This window comes from Geotrypetes seraphini, chromosome 9 (assembly GCF_902459505.1).
Source record: "Geotrypetes seraphini chromosome 9, aGeoSer1.1, whole genome shotgun sequence".
NCBI lineage: Eukaryota > Metazoa > Chordata > Amphibia > Gymnophiona > Dermophiidae > Geotrypetes > Geotrypetes seraphini.
In genome coordinates this window covers 50,920,907-50,946,696 of record NC_047092.1, presented here as the reverse complement: position 1 = coordinate 50,946,696, position 25,790 = coordinate 50,920,907, and the positions used below count along the sequence as shown (strand labels likewise).

The following is a 25,790-nucleotide window of genomic DNA, read 5'->3' as shown; positions in this document are numbered from 1 at the left end:
AGCATACACAGGAGGCTAAAACCTAGCTGGTTAAAAATGATATTCAGCGCTTAACCGACTACTATGAACCACGTGAAGATAGGGCTGTGTTTTATGCAGTCCTACCATGTTACCCCGAAAATAAGACCTATCCTGAAAATAAGCCATAGCATGATTTTTAAAGATGCTCCTAATATAAGCCCTACCCCAAAAATAAGCCCTAGTTAAGATCGACCCTCAAAGCCTCCTCGAATGTCCCCAATACTCCCCAACTCCATTCCTGACACTAGTGCTGCCTGACTCGCCGAAAAAATTGGACTCATCGATTCAGCAATCCCCCACCCCGGTGAGACCTGACATACCTCCACTCCGAGGCATCATAAAGCAGCAGCGGCACCAACGCTCTGAACGGGCTGCTTCGTGTCCTTCACGCCAAGGCCTTCCCTCTGCCGTATCACTGATGATGTCATCAGTGACACAGTAGAGGGAAAGCCCCAGCAGGGAAGGCCACGAAGCAGCCCATTCAGAGTGCTGCCACCACTGCTTTTTTTGCAGGCCTTGGATATATGGTATGTCAGTTTCACGGTGGGAGGGTTGTTGGGGGTTCTGCTGTACAGGGGGATGGGAGGGAGGGAGGCCTAGAAAGATGATACACAAGGGGATTGGTGAGAGGGGACGAAAGATGCTGCATATGGGGGGGGAGAGAAAGGAAAAAGAAAGGGAGGGATGATTGTTGTACATGAAAAAAAAAATAAGACATCCCCTGAAAATAAGCCCTAATGCGTTTTTTGGAGCAAAAATTAATATAAGACCTGGTCTTATTTTGGGGGAAACATGGTATTTATGTAGTTATTTTAGCCAGTTAAGGGATGACTATTGACACCTAACCAGCTAAGTGCTGTCTCTGCCCCAGGAACACCCACAGGGTAGCTGGTTTCAGCTTAGACATTAACTGAGCATTTTCAGTGGTATTATCTAGCTAAGTGCCTCATAATATTCCCGGTAGTCCAAGACAAGCAATTTCAATGGCACTTAAATATAGGCACACAGCCATAGAATTACCCTCTATCTGATGTTCAGCTCTGAGTACCCTCATATGGGATAAAGTTGTTTAGTTCTTCTTTTGTTGATTCTTACCCCTGGTCAGTGGCATAGTAAAAGGTGTGTGTGTGTGATGGACCGTTCCAGGTGCTATCTTGGCAGGGACGCCAGCACCTCTCAGCCCACCCACCCCCCACACCACACTCACTCTCTCTCTTTCCCCATAGCTCTTTAAATCTTTGCCAGCATGAGCAATTTCTCCAGCCTGCTGCTTGCAGCAGCCTGGTTCCCCTCTGAAATCACTTCCTGGTTACAGGGACAGGAAGTAATGTCAGAGGGAAAGCCAATGGCGGTGAAAGCAGCAGGCTGGAGCAGTTGCTCAAACTGGCCAAGATTTAAAGATGTATGGAAGAAGGGAAGGCATGAGTGTGGCATGGGGGAACGGAGAGGAGGGCACCACCACCCCGGGTGCCCTCGTTATGCCACTGTTCTAAGTTTATATATATCACACTCAGGTTTGTGCACAACTTAATTGATAACAAGCCTTTAACTATCAATAATTGCTGTTGTTAATTGGCACTCATTTTAATTTGCGCACATCTGGTTGTGCGCTATTCTATAAAGCCTAGCTCTAATAGGCCCTGATTTTATAAATGCCACCTAGTTCAGCAGCGCCTAGCCAAGTTTTACACAAAACTTAAAATTTCTTAATTGGCTGCAATGGTGTGATAATTGAAAATGCCATCAAAAGCCAATTAAAAACAAGAAATGGTTAATTTAAGTTTAGGGGTGGAATTTGAGCATGGAATGGCTTAAGCATCGGTTGGCATCTAAACTCTGGCCTAATATACCAGCGTCTAACATTATGACACCTACCATCTCCTAAGTCAAGTTAGGAGTTGCTAGGCACAGTTCTATAAACAGAGTCGAACTTTGATTGACAAGCGGTAAGTGCTGTTTTCAATGGCGCCTACTATTTATAGAATCAATACCTAATAGGGTGAATGGCCAATGGCGTGCCAGGGGCATTCTAAAACGTATTTGTTTATGTTTATTAAGAACTTTATATACCGCATAACGGCCTAAAAAGATCAAAGCGGTTTACAATACACAATTCATATTCATCAAGAAAAGAACTCCATTAAAAAGGAAAGATTAAGAACAAAAGTTTTTAATTTTTTTTTCATAGAATATCATAGCAAATATCTCAACAGTAACAATTCTAATAGTAAAACAATAAAACACAGATCACAGTCCCAAACTCTGTTCTAAATTGAGAAAGCCAATTGGAAAAAATGTGCGTTTAAATGTCTTTTAAAATTTATATATGATTCTTCTTTTCCCAAGTCTATGGGTAAATTATTCCATAATCGTGGAACTAAATTAAAAAAATTCACAATCTCTAGTTGATGCAAGATGTGCCTTCGAAATATGAGGAACGACTCCCCTATTGTCATTCGGAGATCGTAATAAACGCCTTGGGGCATAGAATAGCACCAAATTAAAAAGATATGAAGGCTGTAACTGGAATAATGTTCTATGTGCTAACATTAAGATCTTAAATTTGATCCTAAATTCCATTGGTAACCAATGGAATTTTAAATACAAAGGTGTCACATGATCATGAATAAACGCATTTGGGCATGTCAGGGGCATTGTAGTATAGAGATTAAAAAAACACTTATATCCTGCAGGATATAGTCAGTAGACTTAGCAATCTTATATGGCAGTTTGCGAGGATGAAGTTTTGTAATGTTACCAAGTGACTTTTCTTACAGAAAGTAACACAAGATCCATACATACAGTGACCAAAAACTCAAACTTCTCTAGTGTTTTAGGTCCCGTTGCACAATGCTCAGACGCCACAGTAAAAAAAAAAATACCGTGGTAGGAGTGATTTTTCCCCAACGGGTGATGCTATTATATGCATTTTATTCACACGTAGCACCGCCAGTAAAAGGGGAGGAATTGTGTCTGGCACCTGGTCAGAAGAGCAATCGCTAGGCACAGCTCTTCCCCCCCCCGCCATCCCTCCTGTCAAAATATGTCCATCGCTGCTGTTCTCCCTGCTGGCTGAGCTGATCACAGCAGGGGAATCCCCCATCAGCTCAGCCAGCAGGACTCCCTGAAGCCACGGCCCGTCCACAAAACAGCCACAGGCCGCCAGTAGCAGTTTCTACTTGCTGCCGGCAGCTGACCCGGAAGACTTCCCTCTGATGTGTTTGTGTTTTGTGTCAGAGGGAAGGCTTCTGGGTCAGCTGCTGGTGGCATGTAGAAACCGCTGCTGGCGACCTGAAGAGGAACAGAAATGTTGCACGGGCTGGAAAAAGGAGGGAAGAGAGGGGCTGCATGGGCTGAGGGGTGGGGAGGGAGGGAGAGAGATGCTAGACAGGCTGGGGAGGTGGGAAGGGAGGGAAAGAGAGATGCCCGCCCACTTTGGACTCAGACCTGTTCAAAATTGACTGGCTATGCTACTGCTAGCTTCTAAGGTCTCTGTGGCCTTTCCAGATAGCTTCCTTCCACGCAAACCACCACAGCAAACCACCACGCCAAGTTGATCGCTACAAGTAGTGCACAACTGCCAGACAGATCCAACTAATAAACATCTGCGTATCCACTGGGACAGGTGTAGGCAATTCCGGTCCTCGAGAGGCGGAGCCAGGTCAGATTTTCAGGATATCCACAATAAATATGCACGAGATAGATTTGCATCTCAAGGAGGCAGTGCATGGAAATCCATCTCATTCATATTCATTGTAGATATCCTGAAAACCTGACCTGGCTCCAGCTCTCGAGGACCAGAATTGCCTACCCTGCACTAGGATGTCTAGTTTTTCTGCTGCTTGCCTCTCTAATTGAAATCTCACTGCAGCAATGACCTTCATTTTCACACTGCTGCTTTTTACTTATCCGTCACAACAATTTTCCACTTTACCTTGTGTCCTTAGCTGCCTTCAGAAAGCTTACCTTTCAGACACGATAGCCTTTAGCCTTCTTACACCACAGAAGCTGTTTTCAGGGTTTCAACCTTATCTCTAGTCTACATTTCACAATTATCAGCAACTTGCAGGAAATCTTGGCACACCCTGTCACCAGATCCATATTATTTCAGAGGAAGATGACACACACTGGTGTTCAACCCAGAAACTCAACCATGGAATTGCAGACCTGTTACTAGCAATCTATAACCTGTCATTAAAACAAGCTACCATCCCGAGTAGTAGAGGGTCTTCAGTCAATTGATCTAATGGGAATCCTGGAAGTTACAGACCAGTGAGCCTGGCATTGATGCCATGCAAAACAGTAAATACTGTTCAATAATAATGGGGTGCTGAAAAGTTCTCAGTCCAACCAACCAACTTTCTAAATTCTGACCATTTTTTTGCCACTGTAGCTGAAAAAAGTGTTATCGTATTTCATTAAGTGCCAATTTGCAGAAATGAAATTCTGTGTTTTGACATTGTGTCAGATCATTGATTAAACCATATCCACGCCATTCTCTTCTTGGTTGAGCTGAGACCTTTTCAGCACCCCCTCATACTGGGCATATAAATAGTCCAGTGGCATATCAAGTGTGAGGAAGGGAGGGGGTGGGCGGTCCGCCTCAGGTTCAGAGAGCTCTGGGGTGCTGGATCAATTGTGGGTCTGCAGTCCGCCTGCGTGCGGCCATCAGCTGTGCTAGCTCCCGCCCCCTCTGATGTCAGTTTCCCATTTCATGGCAGGGGACCAGCAGAGCTGATGGCCATGTGGAGACAGCCCACAACACTGCAACCGATACAAGCATCCTCCCACTACCTGGAGGAGGAAGGTGCTCCAGCCAGAAGAAAAACTAAACTAAACCTTAGGTTTGTATACCGCATCATCTCTACATTCGTAAAGCTCGACACGGTTAACAGGAGTTAGGGTAGAAAGGAACTCCAGAGAAGGGAAGGATGAAGAGGAAATTTAGAGGACTAGAAAATCAGAGAGGGAGGAAGAGTTACATTTTTGAGAATAACTAGGTTTTCAGATGTTTACAGAAGAGTTGGAGGGAGCTCAGATTCCTAAGAAGGGAGGTAAGGTTGTTCCAGAGCTCAGTGATTCCCCAGGGGAGGCCCAGAACTACCTTCGTTCTGCCCCCCCCCCCCCGGGGAGTCTACAGAACCACCCCGGTCCTCCCACCTCAGGGAGGCCGCCGAACCCCACCCTGGACCTGTCACCCCCAGGGAGGCCACAGAACCACCTCAGTCCAGCAACCCCCGTGGAGTCCACAGAATCACCCCAGTCCTGCCCCCCCCCGGGGAGTCCACAGAACCATCCTGGTCCTGTCCCCCCGGGGAGTCCACAGAACCACCCTGGGTGTTCCCCCCGAGGAGCCGCAGAACCACCCCGATCCTGCCCTCCCATGGAGGCCACAGAACCACCCCAGTCCTGCAACCCCCGGGGAGTCCACAGAATCACCCCAGTCCTGCCCCCCCCGGGGAGTCCACAGAACCACCCTGGTCCTGCCACCCCGGGGAGTCCACAGAACCACCCTGGGTGTTCCCCCCCGGAGAGTCCACAGAACCACCCCAGTCCTGCCCCCCCGGGGAGTCCACAGAACCACCTCGGTCCTGCCCCCCCGGGGAGTCCACAGAACCGTCCTAGCACTGCCCCCCGGAGAGACCACAGAACCGCCCGGTCCTGTTCTCCCGGAGGGTCCACAGCACCAGATCAGCCCAATCCCCCAAGGGGAAGCCAGGCCACCAACCAAGCCACATTTCGCTGCCACAGAACAACTCCATGTCCTGCAGACAGCTGGCAAAAGGGCATGCCACCGTAGCAGTGGCGCCCTCGAAGCAACCACCAGTCTCTCAGCGATCCCAAAACCAGACTGGAAGAAAGGATGGCGCCGTTCGCAGCAACCAATGTGTCTGCTGACCCCCAGCTGTAAGCCGTGTCCTCCAGGGGCACAGTCACCAACTGCACTAACAGTCCTAGCCGTTGCTCAGCAGTGAAGCAAATAGGAATCTGGGAGGCAGTGGCGCCATCCGAAGCTACCACCAAGTCTTTGGACTCCGTCACACGCTGGCTCCAACGTATCCGAAATTCCGTCCATGGACCACCAGTGAAGAAGAGACGATCCCCGGAGACTGCCATCACCAGACCTGAAACAAAACCAAAAGAGCAGCAGCAACTGTCCAGGAGCGCCCCAGACCCACCCCCAAAGCATCCACACCCGATAGAACACCCGCCAGTGGCCTCAGCCCCTACTGACATCCCCACCTCCAGGCCAAGCCCCCCCCCCATCCGGACCCCTGCCCCAGGAAAAAAGGAAAAGAAGGAGAAGGAGCCGACTCACCAGGAGACCGCAAGCCCATAAAGAAGAGGGAACAAGGCCCTAGAGCAAGGAGCCACCAGAGCGAACTCCCCCACCTGCCACCAAGGCACCCGCCCTCCAACGGAAGGACCCTGCCTCCCGCCGCACAGACACGAAGCCCGCGCGTAAGAGCAGCGCCCACGTGCAAGAGCAACTGAGAGGAGCCACAGGGCAGGAAACCCCCCACTGCAGGGGCCGAGGCAGAATCTGTATCCACCGCGCCCCAAGCTTCCCCCCAGTCAGGCACAGGCTGAGGAACCTGATTCAATGAGGTTTGGTTTCGGTTTTATTTCATTTTATTTTATTTAATTTTATTATATTTATATTTTAGTATAACATATTGGTACAGAGGAAAAGGGGGCCAAAATCCGCCCCACCGCCTCACCACAAGGCCTAGCAGCCGCCCATGAGGCAGTCAAAAACAGCAGCCCGGCAACCCTGTGAAGAAACAGGCAGCACACAACGAGCACCCCCACTCCTGCCCCCAGTGATCCAGGATCCTTTGCTAAGGTGGCCGGGAGAGGGGCAGCAAGCATGAGCCCCACTGCACACACCCAGCGCCGTCCACTGCACGAAACAAGCCCCATGTAAGCACGAATGAGGCGACTGTCCCCAAATGCACACCCTTACCGCGCACCGTCGGAACGGCCAGAACCGCCAGCTGCACAACAGGAGGGAGCTGCCGGAGACCGGGGGACGGCCACTGAACCAGAGGCCTAGCGCACTGCTCCCCCCAGGCAACCACCGCCCGCCCGCAGGGGAGAACAACACAAATTCCCGCCCTCAAGCCAGCACCAGGCCCACCCACAGCGCGAAGCAATCCGCACCCCAACAGACAGCAAGATCTCATCCCAAACCGCTGCAGCTCAAAGCAATACGGAGAGGTTGAGGAGGCAGAATTCGGTGAAATTGACAACCTTACAGTCTCAGCCAACCGCACAAATGCCACAACAAACGCTACCACAACCCCAACGGCGCTCATCCATAGGCCCCAGGCACGTGCAGCACCCGAGGCCTAGCCGAGGCCGGTACAAACCAACAGGCAGATGGTGGCAACTGCAGCAACTCCTGCCCTGCGAACCACCCCGTCCCATATGAATGAAGACATGGAGACAGCAAACTATTAACAGGTATGCAAGGGCAAAGGCTCAACAGGGAATTAAACAGAGAAGAGAGCAAGGAACACGTTACCTGCAAAGCTGCCTCCAGTGAACAGGAAAGACCCTGAATCACAGAGACACATATTGCTCCACCTTCTCCCATCATGCCCAGCTCCTCCTCCTCCCCTCCCCACCCCTTCCCATCACCTATAAGCTGATTCTCCATGGGCGACCAATCTGGGGCCATCCAGCCCCTCGTTATAGTCGCCCATCGAGACCAGCTCTCGGGCTCTTTTTTCCAAAGAGATTACAAGGTTGATAGATATAGTATGTGTCGGGATCTGGGGAGGGTCGATCTTTAAGTTTGTTTTAAAACAACATAGATACCTTTGTGCGTGTATATAATAGTTTTTTGGGAAGCAGCGCACAAGCACGTAAATGTAGCGCAAATGTGTGTATATACTCTATATAAGTAACGTAAAATATGTTTGTTCATTGCCTTCGCTCTACCTAAACAAGGCCCATTGGAGATCTTATACGAGAGGCTGCTGAAAAATCCAGTGATTTTTTTCCACTGTTTTTGTTCCATCGGAAGAATATGGAATGAAAAAAAGTGGAAAAAAGCTGAACTTCGTGTATAGCCCTCAGTAGAGACTGCCCCAGCTTTCTTGGTTGGGCTGAAGACTTTTCAACCGCCCCTTGTCGGTGTGCATATTTATGTACTATTCAGCAAGCCTAATGTAAATGCGTAGGTTATCCAGATGCTCCCTAATTCTAGAACAGTGTCCTCTAGCGCATACAATTATTTCATTTGTTTTCTTAAGTTGAAAAAGTCCATTTTGGGGCTCTAACATAGGACCTTGTTGCAGCTTATTTCTCATATAAGATTGCTATAGTACACTGATAGCAGTTACCTTGGGAAAGAAATAGGTAAAATATCTCTGACATAAATAAATAAAAAGGAGAAGAAACATGATCTTTGTGGTATATTTTAAAATGTGGCAAAATGAAACACAGAGGAGATATGATTGAAACATATAAGTACATCACGGGACGCATCGAGTCAGAAGATGATATCTTCTGGCTCATGGGACCCTCGACCACCAGAGGGCATCCGCTGAAAATCAGGGGAGGGAAGTTTCATGGCGACTCCAGGAAGTACTTCTTCACCGAAAGAGTAGTGGATCATTGGAACAGACTCCCACTCCAGGTGATAAAGGCCAGCAGCGTGACGGATTTTAAGAGAAAATGGGATACTCACGTGGGATCTTTAAGGGAGTAAATTCAGGGGAGGGGATACTTGGAATGGGCAGACTTGGTGGGCTATAGCTCTTTTCTGCTGCTTTTTTCTATGTTCTATGTTTCTAGGTTTTCAGCGCCATCACTTGGGTCTCCTTTTACAAAGGTACGTTAGGGCCTTAACGTGCGGAATAGCGTGCACTAAAATGCCACGCGCGCTAGCTGCTACCGCCTCCTTTTAAGCAGGCGGTAATTTTTCAGCTGGCTCGCTAGTAAAGGAAGCCCTTGGTTCATGGGAGGAGAGGGTGCTTCTGGCTCTTTCGCTTCCGCTTTGGTTTCTGAGCTGTAAGCAGTATTGCTTTTGAAAGGCAGTGTGCTAATCCCATGCTTAGAAATCACTACCAGAGCAGGGTCTTATCTCTCCATATTATTCATTTTAGGAGCTGATGCAGAAACATTCCCTTTCCTCCTCTTTCAAAGATGAGCAATGGGAATCTGAGTCCCAATCTGTTATCGGATTAAGGATAGCTTTCCTCTCATCTTGGTATTTTTCACACACTGCTGGAATTCTTCTCTGCAGCTTTTTCTCAATACATAAGTAGTCTGCTGGAGGTTAGTGATTCCGATTAAGTCCCAGCTGTAAATTGAGTTGCTGTAACACTGGCTACAGCAAGAAAAGAAATAAGAAAATTAAAGTATATTTTTCAGGTGACATTGAAATACAGGCTGATGTGGTTTTGAACTCATTCCTGTTCTTCAGCGTCTCTTTGAATCTCTTTTTTCTTGCTTTATACATGCCCACCATCCCAGGCAGCTGGCATAGGTGTCTCCAATCTCCGAGCTGACTCTGATGGCAAGAGGGAAGCCACCTTTGGAACCTTTGTATGGCTGGCAGAATCTCTACAGTACTGGAAGCTTTTGTCCTTCCCAACTAACTACAGGCAACGATAAATTGGAATCAGACAAATATAAGGAGGAAAAGAGATGCAGAGAGCTGTCAATCAGCTGTCTCGTGCTTTGCTGTCAGTAGTAGGGTGTTGAGGCCAGTGGCATAGCGAGGGCACCCCTCCCTGCCCTCCTTTCACGCACGTGCGCCCCTTCTCATTTCCTGTACCTTTTTAACTTTTCCAACGCGAGCGACATGCCCACGTCAGTGTCAGCTTGCCCTTTGACATCAGTTCCTAGGCACGGGACCTGGAAGTGATGTCAGAGAGAGCACCGATGCCAATGTGGGCAGCAATGTTGCTTGAACCATAGAAGTAAAAAAGGTACGGGGAAGGCAAGGGGCGTGCATGTGTGGCAGGGGGAGGAGGGTTGCCAGCACTCCTAGCAAGACAGCGCTGGGGGCAGACCACCCCCCTTACTATGCCACTGGTTTAGGCAGCCTCTAGGGAAGGTGGGCACCTAATGCTCCCCATTGCCCCAGGTACATTAGATAGATTGTGAGCCCACCGGGACAGCCAGGGTCAAATGCTTGAGTACCTGAATAAATTCATGTAAACTGTTTTGAGCTCCTCTTGGAGAACAGTATAGAAAATGGAATAAATAAATAGAATGAAAAGTTTCAGCCTCTGATAACCAGAACTGGTATTGTGATGTCATAATGCCTCATTCCACCAATAAGAGCCAACCTCATCAATGACATCACAATGGCTTCATTGTCCTATACTTGGCTCGCTTCTGCTACAGTTTGATTTCTAGAGTGGCACAATGGTAAAAGCTTTAGCCTCTGCACCCTGAGGATGTGGGTTCAAACCCACGCTGCTCCTTGTGACCCTGGGCAAGTCACTTAATCTCCCTATTGCCCCAAGTACATTAGATAGATTGTGAGCCCACCGGGACAGAACGGGAAAAATGCTTGAGCACCTGAATAAATTAATGTAAACCATTCTGAGCTCCCCTGGGAGAACGGTCTAGAAAAACGGAATAAATAAATAGTCCTGTTTATGTTAGGGACACTAGTGCAGCCTCTGGCCCTGCTGCTGATAGGTGGGGATACTGCAGCATGTGCCAAGCCTTTCAGCTTCCTGAAGTGGCTGGAACCGGTGCTGAAAGGGCCTGCTGTTCTTTCTCCTTAGTAGAGAAACTGGTGCAGTTTCCTTAACGATAAAGAAGTGGGAGTTTTGTGAGCAAGCAGCATGCAGTATAATGTACTGTTAATATAATTTCAGTAGGATGAGTGATTCCTTGCATGTATGCAATTGGGCTAGCAAAAGGCTAGTAGTAAGAGACTGGCAAGGAAGAAGTGGGTTGATTTGCACTGAGATTAGGTTCCAAGGCTATACTGAGTAGTACAAAGGCATGAGGTTTTTAGAGAACTGGGATGCGCAACATAGAGAGAGCTTTGTAATAGGCCAAAGCTGAACAGACAATGTGAAAGAGTCACTTTTCGAAAGCTTCTTCTGATTTGTGACTGTAGCATACTCCATGGAGAGCTTAAAAACACTACAGTGCGTTTTCACTATTCACATGTCCAATATTTGCGATTTCTTGTATCCACGGGTGCACAAGTTGTGATCATTTTTCGCACTGCTGTGTTCACGTATTCACGGACCTGCGCATTTAAAAATCAGCCTTCTTTGCTTTCGCTTCTGAAAATGGCCACCAAACATCCGGGGAGTGAGTTGCAAGCTGCAACTCCAGAAAGAAAGAAACACTTTACTTCTATAAGCAGCACTGCAAATAACAAAATATGTTTGTAACATCCTGAATGTTCTGGATGGTTTTTGTCAAGTGCTGTCCCATGCAGGAACCCAAAGCAGAATGCTGCCTCACCTCAGGTGAATTAAAAAAATTGATTCAGCATTGGACTTCCCCACTGTATGAATTGAAATGTGGTTCTAATTGTCCTATTGTTTCCCTAACAACAAAACAAAACTATCCCCCCCCCCCCCCTTTTATAAAAGTGTAGCGTGATGCCGGCCCTGGCGGTAACAGCTCCTACGCTCATAAGAATTCTATGAGTGTCGGAGCTGTTACCGCTGCAGTCAGGCCATGGAACTGATCTACATGCCTGTACTTTTAAAAAATGATGTAGATACAGATGGGGGCTCAGGTCGCAAAAAGGAGGAAAGAGATTTTCCTTTCCCAGAAATGAATCTGAATACTTCAAGCAATTTTCAGAGCTCACCCATAAAAGAAATATAAAAAATGTTATAAAAATTCATTAAAATGTTTGAACTTGGAAAAAAAATATTATAAAAATCTCTTTTCTGCTTTGCCAGAAAAGGTATGCTAGGCCAGTGGTTTTCAACCTTTTTACACCTATGGACCGGCAGAAATAAAAAAATTATTCTGTGGACCGACATCGGTCCGTGGACCGGCGGTTGAAGAACACTGGGCTAAGTCATGGGCCAGACCCTGCCCATCTCTACCCAATGTCCACCCCAGACCCCGCCCCAATAATAGTACTAATTGCACCTGGCACGTCCCTTGCCTCATCTGGAAGCCTTCCCTCTGACGTTGCAACGTCATAGAGAAGGCTTCCAGTTCAGGCGCAGGATGCCCGTAGGAGCCACTGCCCATGGCTTTGTGCACTGAATCAGGAAGAGGGAGCTGGCTCGAAGATAACGCTGCATCGATCGCACTGTGAACCGGCGGTTGAAAAACACTGTTTTGGGCCTGATGCACGTGGACTGGCAGGAAATTTCTGTGGACCGGCACTGGTCCATGGACCGGTGGTTGAAGAACACTGTGCTAGGCAATCAAAATGGGTAGCTAACAACAAATAATCCCCCCCACATTTTACAAAAGCATAGCGTGGTTTTTAGCGCCGGCTGCGGCAGTAACAGCTCCAATTCTCATAGAATTCCAATGAGCATCTGAGCTGCTACCACCAAGGCCGGCGCTAAAAACCGTGCTACGCTTTTGTAAAATGGGGGGAATATTAAAGCATGAATAAAATGCTCAAAACTAGGGGCTCCTTTTACGAAGCCGCATTAGTGGCTTTATCGCACACTAATTTTTAGCGCGCGCTAACCCCCGCGCTAGCCGAAAAACTACCGCCTGCTCAAGAGGAAGCGGTAGTTGCTAGCGCGACCGGAAAATTAGTGCGTGCTATTACACGCGTTAAAACCGCTAATGCAGCTTCGTAAAAGGAACCCTAGGAGTTCTTTTCCCTTTATTTTGTAGGTAAATTCTAAGTTGCTCACTTTTTCATATGGGTGATGGTCACAGAGTAGAAAACACACATGCAGGAATTAATAAAATATAACCAGGTTACAGTCCTGGGTCATATCCTATTGTCATTATTATGCCTAATAGATTCTCAAAAAGCCAAAAGAGAGGAAACATGTAAATATATTCATATGTTTTTATGGCTTCCATATCCTCAACAAGGAACAGGTATCAAACATGCAGTAAGGCATTTCTTCTCTTTCTCTGTTTTCTAGATATTTGAATGGTGGTATTTTCGGAAGTATGGAACATCATTTATTGAGCAGGTCTCTGTGAGTCACTTGCGCCCCCTGCTGGGTGGGGTGGATAATAACTCTCCTAGCAACTCTAATACTAATAATGGAGATTCTGATTCCAACCGACAAAGCGTGTCAGGTGAGTAGTTCTCTGCTACGCAATGAAGAGTAACCCAGATGTGCACGTGGAGAGAGCAGACGCTTTGCTGCTTATTACACCTTTCTTGCCTCTTCTGATTTACAGCTATAAAGTGCTCCCTCATTATTGCAGACTGACAGACTTTCAGTAGAAGTGCAGCATGCTACAATTGAATAATTGTGTGTTTACCTTCTGGTCAGAATCAGAGCAGGTCAGCTGTGTATGACAACAGCAAGTCAAGGATCACTAAAAGGTGCACTCTCCTCTATTTTGTGGGGTCTAATTTTATAGCAGAGCATGTATGTGAAAATACATGATGATTGTGAAAGTGTTGCATTGGACATGCTTTAACTAGCCTTCAGCTGACTTCCCACGGAGCATTTTTTGTTCCTGGTTTCTAACCCCAGGACTACGTCTAAACAGCTATCTGTTCAGATAAGTGATTTCTATGACACTATGAAAATTTAAACAAAGTTGATAAAACGAGATGTGTGACTCTGAATATTAATGGAGTTTGGAGGAGTTTTTTGACCAAGGATGTGTCTGCCAGTTTCAAACTCTGAGATTGGCTTGTCTATTTGGGAAGCTTTTTTAGAGCCCCTGTTAGACACTGAGGTCTTTTCTCCTTTTTTTTGCTATAGACTCTGAGATGTAGCTCTGGTCTTTGAGGGGTGTTGTTGTGAGTTTGTGAAAAATATGTAACATAAACCCCCCCTCCTCCCAAAAAAGCTAAGATCCCGATATTACTGACTGCCACCGTCAGAATTTGACACGGATATTCACTGCTGGGCCTAACCTGGGAATCATCACAGAATATCATCAAAAAAGGGAGTTTCTTTGGATTACAAAAAATTCTGTTAAAAAATGTTTAAATTACACACAAGTGTGCCAACTTATGCATATGTTAGTACAGTATCAATCACTTCCAGAATCACAGCTCTAATTTTATTATTTAAAATACTATTGATACATATGTAATTTATAATTTAATTAGTAAAGTGCTCAGACCCTCAACCAATCTGTTTAGTGATATCACCAAACTATGGTTGCCAATGGGACCATCATCACCTCTACTGTCCCAAAGCCACACTTATACACCTACAATAACAATAACTGTATAAAGGTTATCAATGCAATAAAATGAAGTGAATAAAGTGAAGGGAGGCAATAGTATTAGTGAGTAAAGATACCACTGTTATAGTGATAGTAGTAGGTTGAGTTAAATATATTAATAATTTAACGATTTTATTGTACTTTATTTTGGTTTATTTTAATCAACAGTGACCCCTCCTGAGGAAGAATACGACACTCGAGTCGGGGGGTCGCGGTTCCACTGATGGTGATAAATTGTTACATTTAGAGCACTTTGGAGCACATTTGAGCACAAGTATTTTACATTGAGAGCTATGGAGGCCAATAACAAGATCGATTAAGCCACTAACTTATCAATCAACAAACAACATAAACAACCACAAACAAGATAAGTGATTCATTTTATTGAGTTGATAACCTATATACAGTTATTGTTATTGTAGCTGTACAAGTGTGGCTTTGGGACAGTAGAGGCGATGATGGTCCCATTGGCAACCATAGTTTGGTGTTATCACTAAACAGATTGGTTGAGGGTCTGAGCACTTTAATAATTAAATTATAAATTACATATGTATCAATAGTATTTTAAATAATAAAATTAGAGCTGTGGTTCTGGAAGTGTTTTAACATTACCATCACAGAATAATAAATTGTAACTCCTTAGACAATCTGAGTACAGTATCAATGACATCCTGCTCAAACTGTTAATATGGATACCCTAATTTAAAGAAAACTCTCCCAAATAATAAGTTCACTAGGAGGTTGAAGTATCATATAGAGGTTTAAAAGCTCAGTACGTAGAACCTCTTATAACATATATGCTATTTCAGGTCCTTATCCTGGATGTATCAATCACTATATAATCATTTACGTCAAACCTCCGTCCCACCCTTACATATAAACTTTGTTTGTGTCTAACTGGAAAGAACTTTAATATATATCAGAAGAAACAGCAACACTTACCTAAATGGCTATTCGCCAGTTCTAACGTTGGTGAGTGTCTCAAAAAAACTCCCAACGCTCCACTTTGTGAGGAGCGTTTCAGCCAAGACAAGCCTTCTTCGGGGGGATAGTATAGCTGTTGCTGAACAGGGTAGAATGGGCCCTGCCGAAGCCCTTTCTTCTCTCCAACCGCAAGGCTGCTTTGCCAGTCACTCGAGGTAAGCGCAGCTCGTGCAGGTGAAGTGAAATCCGGCTGTTTTCATAATATTATTTCATTGTGGGTTGGATTAGTTTAAAAGTGATCCGTGTTTTTCGTTTGAATCATCACAGAATAGCCAGGTCTTTCCTGGCTGCCAGAAGCCATCTGGGTGCTGGCTAATATTCAGAACCAGTATCTGAATGACTATTCAGGCAAGTTCTGACAACCATATCTGCTGTCCTGCTTGCTTGGCGCTGTATATCGGTGATACCTAGATAACTTCTAGGTCTACTCCTACTTATCATTTCTATAGCGCTACTAGACACAGTGGCGTAGTAATGGGGGGGGTGCAGTCCGCCCCGGATGCCATCTTGATAGATGCACGGCACCTATCCTCCTCTCTGTCCTCCCCCCTCTCCTTCCCCCCCTACTGCCGTGAACACGCACCGCTTTCCTTCTCCGTACATTTGTGTCGGCCTGCATCTAGGAAGTGACGTCAGTGGGAGAGCCCACGGAGGCTTGACAGCAGATTGGGGGTTGCTGCTCGCACCTGAAATGTTACAGAGGTACGGAGGAAGGAAAGCGGCACGCACACGTGAAAGTGGGGGGGTGGGTGGGGAAGGAGCATGCAGGGTTGGGGAGGCGGAGAAGAGGCAGGGGAGTGACGCCACTGGTCTGGGCGCCCCTCCCCCTCGCCACGCCACTCACTAGACATGCAGCGCTGTGCATCAAAACATAGACAATGTTACCAATTGCTGAATTTAATAATTTGGATCTTTAAAAAAAACAACAACAAAACAACCCTTTGTGACAACCACCTTGCTCTGTTTTTTTTCATTGCTTCGTTTCTATCTAGTGACGTACTAATGAAAATCTGGGATAACCGGCTGATATCATCCCCTACATATTTTATGCCCAATTTTAAAGACACTAATCATACACATTTCGTTTATACTACCTCAATAAATATAATTTCTGTTAACTTTTTTTTATGTGCAGTTTCTGGTGGACCATCGTAACTGCGAGATCGATATTAAACTAAACTAAACCTTAAGTTTGTATACCGCATCTTCTCCACAATCGTAGAACTCGGCACGGTTTACAGGAACTGGTATAAAGAAGGAACTCCAAGGAAGGGTTACAGGAACTTAGTATAAAGAATGTTTAGAGGGACTTAGTATACCATAGAGGGAGGAAGTATTACACTTTTGAGAATAGCCAAGTTTTCTGTTGTTTTCGGAATAGTTGGAGGGAGCCCAGATTCCGAAGTGGGATAGTAAGGTTATTCCAGAGCTCTGTGATTCTGAAGGAGAGGGATGTCCCTAGTTTTCCTTCATGGGATACGCCTTTTAATGAGGGGAAGGATAATTAGAATTTTTGGGTGGATCTGGTGGTATCAGGATTTGAGGAATTCCAAGATAGTGGAATAAGGGGAGGAAGGATGCCGTGTAGGATCTTAAAAGTTAGGCAGGCGCATTTAAAGTGAACCCTGGAGATTACTAGAAGCCAGTGAAGTTTGGACAGGAGCGGGGAGACATGGTCAAATTTACTTTTTGCGAAGATTAGCTTAGCCGTGGTATTCTGAATCCGCTGAAGTCTTTGATTAGACTTAAGTAGATGGAGTTAAAAGGTCTCATCCAGTCTAATTATCCATCCATTTTATATTTCAAAAAGTCGCATATTTCGTTCATAATTCTTAGAGAAAAAAAAATGTGTTTCATCCATAATTCATGTGTCACTTTCTGAAACAATAAAAGGGCACTTAGCTCAGTGACGCAGGATCTCTGAAAAGCTCTCAATACCACATTTCAAAGCACAGGGTCTACTTCAGAGAAGAATGTTCAACGTCCATGAGTCCTTCATTTCCGTATCGTTGAAGGTAATGTAAATTGAAAGCATGTGATTAGGGTCTGTGATGATTCCTTCATTTTGGATATTATTGGCAGCTAGTTTATATGGCAACACGGATGCCTATGTTCTTTTATAAAATAAACTCTTACTATCGTGTTTCCCCCCAAATAAGACAGTGTCTTATATTCATTTGGGGCCCAAAAAAGGCACTAGGTCTTATTTTTGGATAGGGCTTATTTTTTTCATGTACATGATCACATCTCTCCCTTCTTCTCCTTCACCCCAATTCTTCCTCTTTCCTTTCCCCACATGTGCAACATCTTTCCTCCCCTCTCACCCATCCCCTTGTACCTTCCCTCTGCAGCATCTTTCTATCCTTCCATCCCTCCCATACCCTTGAGCACCCGCCGCCGCCCCCGCTGCGTAGCTAAACCGCATTATCGATGATGTCATCAATACACAGAAGGCCCCAGCGAGAAGGCTGCAAAGCCAGAAGGTATTTATGGTCACAATTGGCGGGGATCGGATGAGAGGGAAGGATGAAGGGTCAGCAGGGGTTTGACGGTTCAGCTGCACGGCGGGGGCAGCTCGGGTCAGGGGGAAGCACGGCTGCCTATGACTGGGACTTATTTTCAGGGGTAGGGCTTATATTAAGACCTACCCCGAAAATCATGCTATGGCTTATTTTCGGGGTAGGTCTTATTTTCGGGGAAACATGGTACGACCCTCGGTACTGTACAAATATTTCCACAGACATGTATGCTCCAAAGGTGTAAATATGTGGGTACTCTGTGCTCTACTAAAGAGTTATGATGAGCCTATAGCATAGTGTCTTGCAAACTTCCAGAAGCCACGGCACACGAAACCTTGTGCTGTGGCTAGAAGGCATCCAGAAATCTAATCTAATCTAAGACTTAAGTTTATATACCGCATCATCTCCTATAGGGAGCTCGACTCAGTTAACAAGTGAATATCTGATTAGATAGGTAGTATTTGAATTGAAAGTGAGATGGAGTTAATTAATCCAAGAGTTTCTGCCATCTTATAAATGAGTTCACAATCGATAGCAAGTGAAGATTATTCATATTCTCTGAGAAGATTATCTAAGTACTGTTGAAATGCACGGACGTCGATGCGATGATGTCACACGCATGCGTGACATCATCACGTTGACATCTGTGCATGTGCGACAGCCCTCCAGACAGGGCCCTGAGCCACCAATGAGGTGGAGGAGGGGTGCTACAAAAAAGAGAGGCACGTAGAAAAAAAGAGGCGCCGGCGAGGAGGAGAGTTGCTGGCGTCCAGTTGACTGCCAACAGAGTGTGCCTCTCGCTGAAAGATGCATGTCCTGTAGGCAGTCAGCGGTGCCTCTCCTTGCCGGCATCTCACGACACGCCTGGAAACTGCCGTGGCACATAGGGCTCCTTTTATCAAGCTGCGGTAGGCGGTTAAAGTGCGGAATTCCGCGCGTTCAACCGTCTGTCGCACTAGTCGCTAACGCCTCCATTGACGAGGCGTTAGTTTTTTGGTGTGCCGCGGGGGTTATCGCGTGATGAAATGTCCGACACGCTAACCCCCGTAGCGCACCTTGATAAAAGGAGCCCATAGTTTGCAATACACTACAATACAATACAATAGAACCTAACGGATGAAGCGGTATATAAGAAATAAATTACATTACATTACTGCTATAGCACATGGTTAGCACATAAACAGAAACATGTTATTTTGCCTCTTTGCATGTGCTAAGTCGCATATTACCGACTTGTAAAAAAATATTTTTCAGAGGAGGCGAGTCAGGGCGGAAAGTGGGCTTTCCTGCGTTATCCAGTTAGTGCATTATTAATAGTGTATATTAGCTAGATAACACTGACTGCCTCTTTTACAAAGCCGCACGGCAACAGCCCCGAAGCTCTTTAAATCTCTATGGGCTTCGGGGCTGTTAGCGCAGGGCAGCCGCTTGCACGGCTTTGTAAAAGAGGCCCTGAGTTAAAACGAAAGCATTTAGGAGGCAGTAGCACTAATTTTTGCAGCCACTGTATATTAATGGGAATGTTACTGCATGGACAGTCAAACAAAGAGAGGCAAGGATGGTGTTTTTCTAACTGGTAATAAAGTTTTTATTAAACAATTAAAAAGTCCCAACAAAGATCCCTGTTTTGGGGTATGAGAACGCCTTCCTCAGGGAACACTTGAGTAGTCGAGGAGCAGGCAACGAAGTCTCAGTGGAAGTGTTACTGCATGACCTGAAAAGAGAAAAAGAAAAAGCTGGGTCAAAGTGCTATGTTAAATCTTGGCTTAAGGGGTCATTTCACTAAGGTGTGTTCATGGATTTAGCGTGTGCTAAATGCTAAGAACCCCTGAAGGTATAAAATAGGCTTCTTAGCATTTAGCACTTACTAATCGTTAATGGGAGCTAAATCCCTTAGTGCACCCTAGTGAAAGGACCTCTTAGTGGGTGGCAGAGTCCTGCATTAAAACACATTAAGCCCAGATTTGACCACATTTTAGTAAAAGGGCCCCTTATTTTATAAACTACACATGTACATTGGAACTCTGCTTCAGCCCTGTACAATCCTTCCCCCCCCCCCCCCCCAGGAACTCATCTAAGTACAAGTCAGGCATAGAGTTTTAGTGCATCTAATTTCTTCATGTGCACACCTTCAGGCAATTTTGTAAGAGGCTATTTCCACATGTAAGGCATGCATTACACACAGAAAATGCAATGTTGAATGACCCCATTCACAAGCGTTGTAGACATGAAACTGGAAAATATCTGAGGCCATAAATAAATCAAGGAGCCAACCTACAGCCCCACAGTTGTAACTCTGTGGGTTGTTTCAAAGTTTATCTGCCCTGTCATAATTGCCGCTCCTGGTTATTCTTGTCCTTAGGATTTCTTTCCTTTTTTGATGCCACATTCAGTTTTCCACATTTTTGCATCGTTTTGAAAATGAAATGTCTTAGGTTGATATTCAAAGCATTTTAACTTGGTAGGAGATCCATCTGATTAAACCGCACTGGCTGGCCCAAGAGCAGATACTCAGAAGTACTTATCCAGACAGTGCTGCTAAATATCCACTCTGACCATCATGACACTCTTTGGTTAGTGCTAGAAGTCTAGAGGCAGAGTTGTCCTATTAACCCTCTTTCTTCCTCCTCTCTTAATTTGTACCTTTGCTTAATCTTTGTAAACCGCATAGAACTTCACGGTATTGCGGTATATAAGCTGTTATTATTATTATTATTATTATATGGCACCAGTGATATGCAGTGATGTAGAAACAAAGAAATATGATGGCCCTTTCAGTCTGCCCATCCACAGCATCCACTATTTCCTAAGAGATCCCATGTGCCAGTCTCACACTTTCTTGACTTCAGACATAATCTTTGTCTCCACCACCTCCACCAGGAGACCATTCCACACATCCACCAGCCTTTCTGTAAAAAAGTGTTTTCTAAGATTACTCCTGAGCCTATCACCTCTTAATTTCATCATATGTTCTTTCTTTCAATAGCTTCCTTTCAAATGAAAGAGACTCACCTCATGTGCATTTATGCAACATAGGTATTTAAATGTTTCTATCATATCTCCCCTTTCCCGCCTTTCCTCCAAATTATAGATGTTGAGATCTTTAACTCTTGTCCTCATACGCCTTATGATGAAGGCTAACAACCAATTTAGTGCCTCCCTCTGGACTGACTCAATTTTGTTTAAATCATTTTGAAGATGTGGTTTCCAGAACTGAACACAGTATTCTAAATGAGGTCTCACCATATACAAGGGTATCAATACCTCCTTTTTCCTACTGGCCATACCTCTCCCTATGCACCCTAGCATCCTTCTAGCTTTCACCATCACCTTTTCAACCTGTTTGGTCACCTAAAGGTCATCATATTTTGTCACACCCAAATCCTGCTCCTCTTTCATGCTCAAAAGTTCTTCATCCCCTAAACTGTACTGTTCCCTTGGATTTTTGCAGGCCAAATACATGACCTTGCATTTCTTATCATTAAATCTTAGCTGACAAATTTCAGACCATTCTTCAAGCTTCACTAGGTCATGTTATCACACCATTAGGAGTATCTACTCTATTGCAGATTTTTATATCATCCACAAGGAGGCAAATCTTACCTGACAGCTCTTCAGCAATATTGCTTACGAAAGTGTTAAAAAGATCAGGCCCATGAACCGAACCTTGAGGCCCACCACTGGTAACATCCCTTTCCTCAGAGCAATCTCCATTGACCACTATCCTCTGTCACCTTCCATTCAACCAGTTCCTGACCCAGTCTGTTACTTTGGGGCCCATACCGAGGGCACTCAGTTTATTTATTAGACACATGTGTGGAACACTGTCAAAGGCTTTGCTAAAATCTACATACACCACATCAAGTGCTCTGGTTACCCAGTCAAAGAAATTGATCTGATTTGTCTAACATAACCTTCCTCTAGTGAATCCATGTTTGCCTTGGGTCCTGTAATCCACTAGATTCCACAAACATTCTCTGTTTTAAAATAGTTTCCATTGATTTACTTACCACAGAAGTCAGACTTACCAGCCTGTAGTTCCCTAGTTCTTCCTTACTTCTACTTAAGTAGAGAGGGACCACATATTTAAATCAGGCATGTTGGACCACATAAGACCTAGATATTTATTTATCTGGATTCATTAACAGCCTTTTCATGAAGAGATTTACCCAAAGCGGTTTACAATACATTTGAATAATAATCAGGTACTTTTAGGTATTTTCCTATCTGTCACAGCAATGGAGTGTTAAATGGCTTGCTAATCTTTAAACCTATTTTCTCAAATATTCACTTACAGTTAGGAACCCTATCTCTATCCCTTAATGGTTTACTATCCTATTTGAATTGTATTTCTAACCTATCTTACCATTCTTTACTGTATGTCAATGTGTTATTTGTCTGTTACCCTAACTTATAATTTTAAATATGTACACCACTCAGGAACCTGATGAGCGGTATATTAAATTTTAATAAACTTGAACTTAGAGTCACAGGGAGCAGGCTGGGATTGAACTCACAACCTCAGGGTGCTGAGACAGCAACTCTAAACACTAGGCCACTTCTCTGGGCCCAGCACTGCCTAATTTAGACAGCAGCGGTCAGTGTTTTAAGAAATGTTGACCACCACTTGCCATTGGCCTCCTATTTTAAAAAATCAGTGCACAAGGCCTTCCCCTTGTACTTTAAGCAGTGGTGTACCTCTAGACCATGTGACACCCATAGTCGATCATTTTTTAACACCCCCATATAAAAATATATTTTTAGTAACCCTCCTCCCCCCTCCCCTTGTTACGCCACTGCCTGAAGAAGGGGATTTTAGCCTCCAAAAGTTAGTCAAAAATGTATTAAAATTATTAGTCCAATAAAAAGATTACCTTATTTAATTCGTTTTCTATCCCGTTGTCCCCAAAGAGCACAGAACGGATTACAGGTTAAACATACATAATATCAGTCCAAGATTACAATGCAAGTTTTCATCCTAGTTGGCACATATTAGGTGTAGTTATCCTTACGTCGCACAGACTGGTTTAGTTACCAATATATAATTTTTTGTGGTCCATGGATCAAGGGCAGGGGGATAAATGTTTATCAATACAGCTACAATACTACTTTATTCTAAAGCAACAAAAAAAATCATTTTTTTCTATCTTTTGTCATTTCTGTTTTCCTTATCTTCAATTTACTCTCCATTCCATCCAGCATCTGCCCTCTTTCTCTGTCCCTTCCATTTTTCCTTTCTGTCTCCACACTCTCCCCATGCTTTGGCATCCCTCTCTTCTCTTTTCCTTCCCTCCTTTCCACCCCAACTCACCCCATGGTCTGGCATCTACTTCCCTTCCCCCATGCCCTGGGGTCTCTCCTCTTTCCATCTCTCCCTACCCTTCCATGCTCTAGCATCTCCTTTCCTTCCTTTCCTTCCATTCTTGATGGTCTGGCATCTGTCTCTTCCCTTCCCTCCCCCTTACCCTGGCATCTTTCGTGTCCTTCCCTTCCATCTCTCCCTCTCCCTTCTGCTCCAAGCTTAATCATTTCTTCTCTTTCCTTTTCCTCCCTCCCTTCCCTATGGTCTGGCATCATTCTCTCCTATCCTATCCCTTCCATTCCTTCTCCCTTCCCCCCAATTGGATGACTTTCTTCCTTACCCCTCCCTCCAATCGGGTGCATAATGCAGCATTTCCGATGGATTCTTCAAAGTCCAATATGCAGATGGGGGCGATTGGAGGAACGCCCCCATCTGCCGGCACGGATCACTGGTGTGCGATCCCGGCGTATGCGTCTAGACCCGTCCAAGCTACAACTTTTTTTTTTAACTACTTTTTAGCCCAGCGAGCCTATGGTTTTAACACTCTTAAACCCGCAGGTTAAAACCATGGGCTCACAGCACGGGGAAGGACAGGAGAGATTCGGGGCAGCAGGCAGGAGAAAACCGGGCAGCGATTCGGAGCACAGCAGGCAGGAGACATTATCAGGGCAGAGCAGGATGGCAATTGGGAACAGAGCAGGCAGCAGAGATCTGAGGAAGAGCATCAGGGCGGCAGGCAGGAGAGATTCGGGCAGCAGAGAGCAGGGTGTGCAGAGAGCAGGGCTTCTATGGAGCAGGAGAGTCAGAAAGACGTTTTCGACTGGTCCCCAGCAGTCGCTTCTTGGGTTGATCGGCCAGCCCAGTCGGTTTCCAGAATTTCGTTGGTGAAACGTGTCCCTGTCTACTTTGCATGTGTTTCTCCTCATTTGCATGCACGGATTCGAAATGGATCGCAGGAGATGTTAGTGAATGGAGCCCGAGGGAAATCCGGTCGCAAACCGATCGGTACATGATCGGTTTGCTTTGAGAATCTAGCCCAAAGGCAAGAGTGAGTCTCCCTGAAAATATTCCTCTCCTGATGTTTACCTGACCCACTTCTTCACTGCCAGCTGTCAGCTGTTTTCTACCCAAATTTTCTGATATTTTCACAAGTTGGATTTTGAGAGGTCAAATTCAGTTCTCTGGAAGCTTCTATTCAGATTCTCCTGGTTTATAGAAAAATTCCAGTAGAAGATCCTATGATTTTAGTTAGTTAGGGCTCCTTTTACAAAGCTGCCATAGCAGCTGCTACTGTGGCAATCGCTCTGACGCCCATAGAGATTTAATGGGCGTCAGAGCGATTCCTGCATGGCATCCGCTGCCAAAACTTTGTAAAAAGAGGGTATTCGTTAGTTAGTATAACTGACAGCTTTTCAAATTAAATTCATCAAAGAGTAAATATGAATCTGAAATTCAAAACACAAAGAAAAGGACATTCAAATTTAAAAAATCTGTATCTGTTCCAATAGTCCACAGTGAAGGCCTTCAGATGTTTTTACACAAAACAAAAAAAACAATGATGAAATAACACCCAGGAAATGCAAAAATCTCCCAACTATATAACTTCCCATATGTCCCTAAATAGGCACTTCTGGCCTATACTTTGCTTCCACAAAAACTTGCTTGTTCTCCATTGGTATGGGGCTCAAGATGTCAGCTGCAGCTCCCTCCCAATTACATACAGCCAAGATGAGGGGACCCGGATTCAGACACTCCACAACAAAGGAAACAAAACAGACTAGCAAGGCAATGCTAAAATACTCTTTATAATGTTAATTCAGCACGCCAATACTCTGCTTCAGAGAGAATCACAGGTCTGTCTTTTGAGTCACCATGCTTACTTATCTTACTCCCTCTTTTACCAAACAGCAATAGCGGTTATTAGCGCAGGGAGCTGCGCTGAATGCTCTGCGCTGCTCCCGACACTCAGAGTTCCTATGAGCGTCGGGAGCTGCGCGGAGCATTCAACGCGGCTCCCTGAGCTATCGCGGTTTAGTAAAAGGGGGTGTTAGTGCCTCACTCAGGTCCTTTTTAAGTGTCTTGAAGAGTCCTTCAAAGGGGCACACACTTTTGATGTGCCCCACTGATAGCACCCTCTTCTATTATCTAGTCCACTGTCAGCCTTGTTGATGATGTCATAAAGGAGGTGGTGCCTTATCACAATGGCAACCAGGTCATCTGCAGCTGGAGTTATTCAATGTACCAGCAGATGGAGTCACTCAGGAAACAAGCATACAGCAAAACAAAATAGCAAAGCTACAGAGGTCACGAGTCTCTTCCATCGCTGTTCTTATCATCTCCATGTCAGGCCTACTGATGATGTCAGAAAGGGAGTGGGACCTCATCACCACTGCATCCAAGGCGCCAGCATCTAATCACTCTGAGCACAGCAGAGGCTCAAGAAACGAATATGCAGCAAAACGAAATAGCAAAACCACAGAGGTCACCTCGATCCTATGGCTTTAGACGTAGGAGGTTTACCCTCTGGTGTGATGGACAGACCCTAAGCCTCTTTTTCTGTCCCAAACAAAAAAAACTGTGTGCGTACCTTTTACAGCTGTCGAAGTCAGGCTTAATAACCAACT

The 25,790-nt window shown here is 45.2% G+C and overlaps 1 protein-coding gene across 8 annotated transcripts in view; it reads left to right on the top strand.

Moving 5' to 3' along the window:
• ST7 (suppression of tumorigenicity 7) overlaps positions 1–25,790 on the top strand; it is a 323,411-nt gene that overhangs the window by 216,967 nt on the left and 80,654 nt on the right. For 7 of the 8 annotated variants that reach the window (XM_033959032.1, XM_033959029.1, XM_033959031.1 and 4 more), the window contains exon 3: positions 13,089–13,248. In XM_033959032.1, coding sequence (XP_033814923.1) covers positions 13,089–13,248 — 160 coding nt within the window. Of the gene's footprint in view, positions 1–4,742; positions 4,866–13,088; positions 13,249–25,790 lie in introns of all 8 variants that reach the window. The other variant, XM_033959036.1, reaches the window with a different exon arrangement.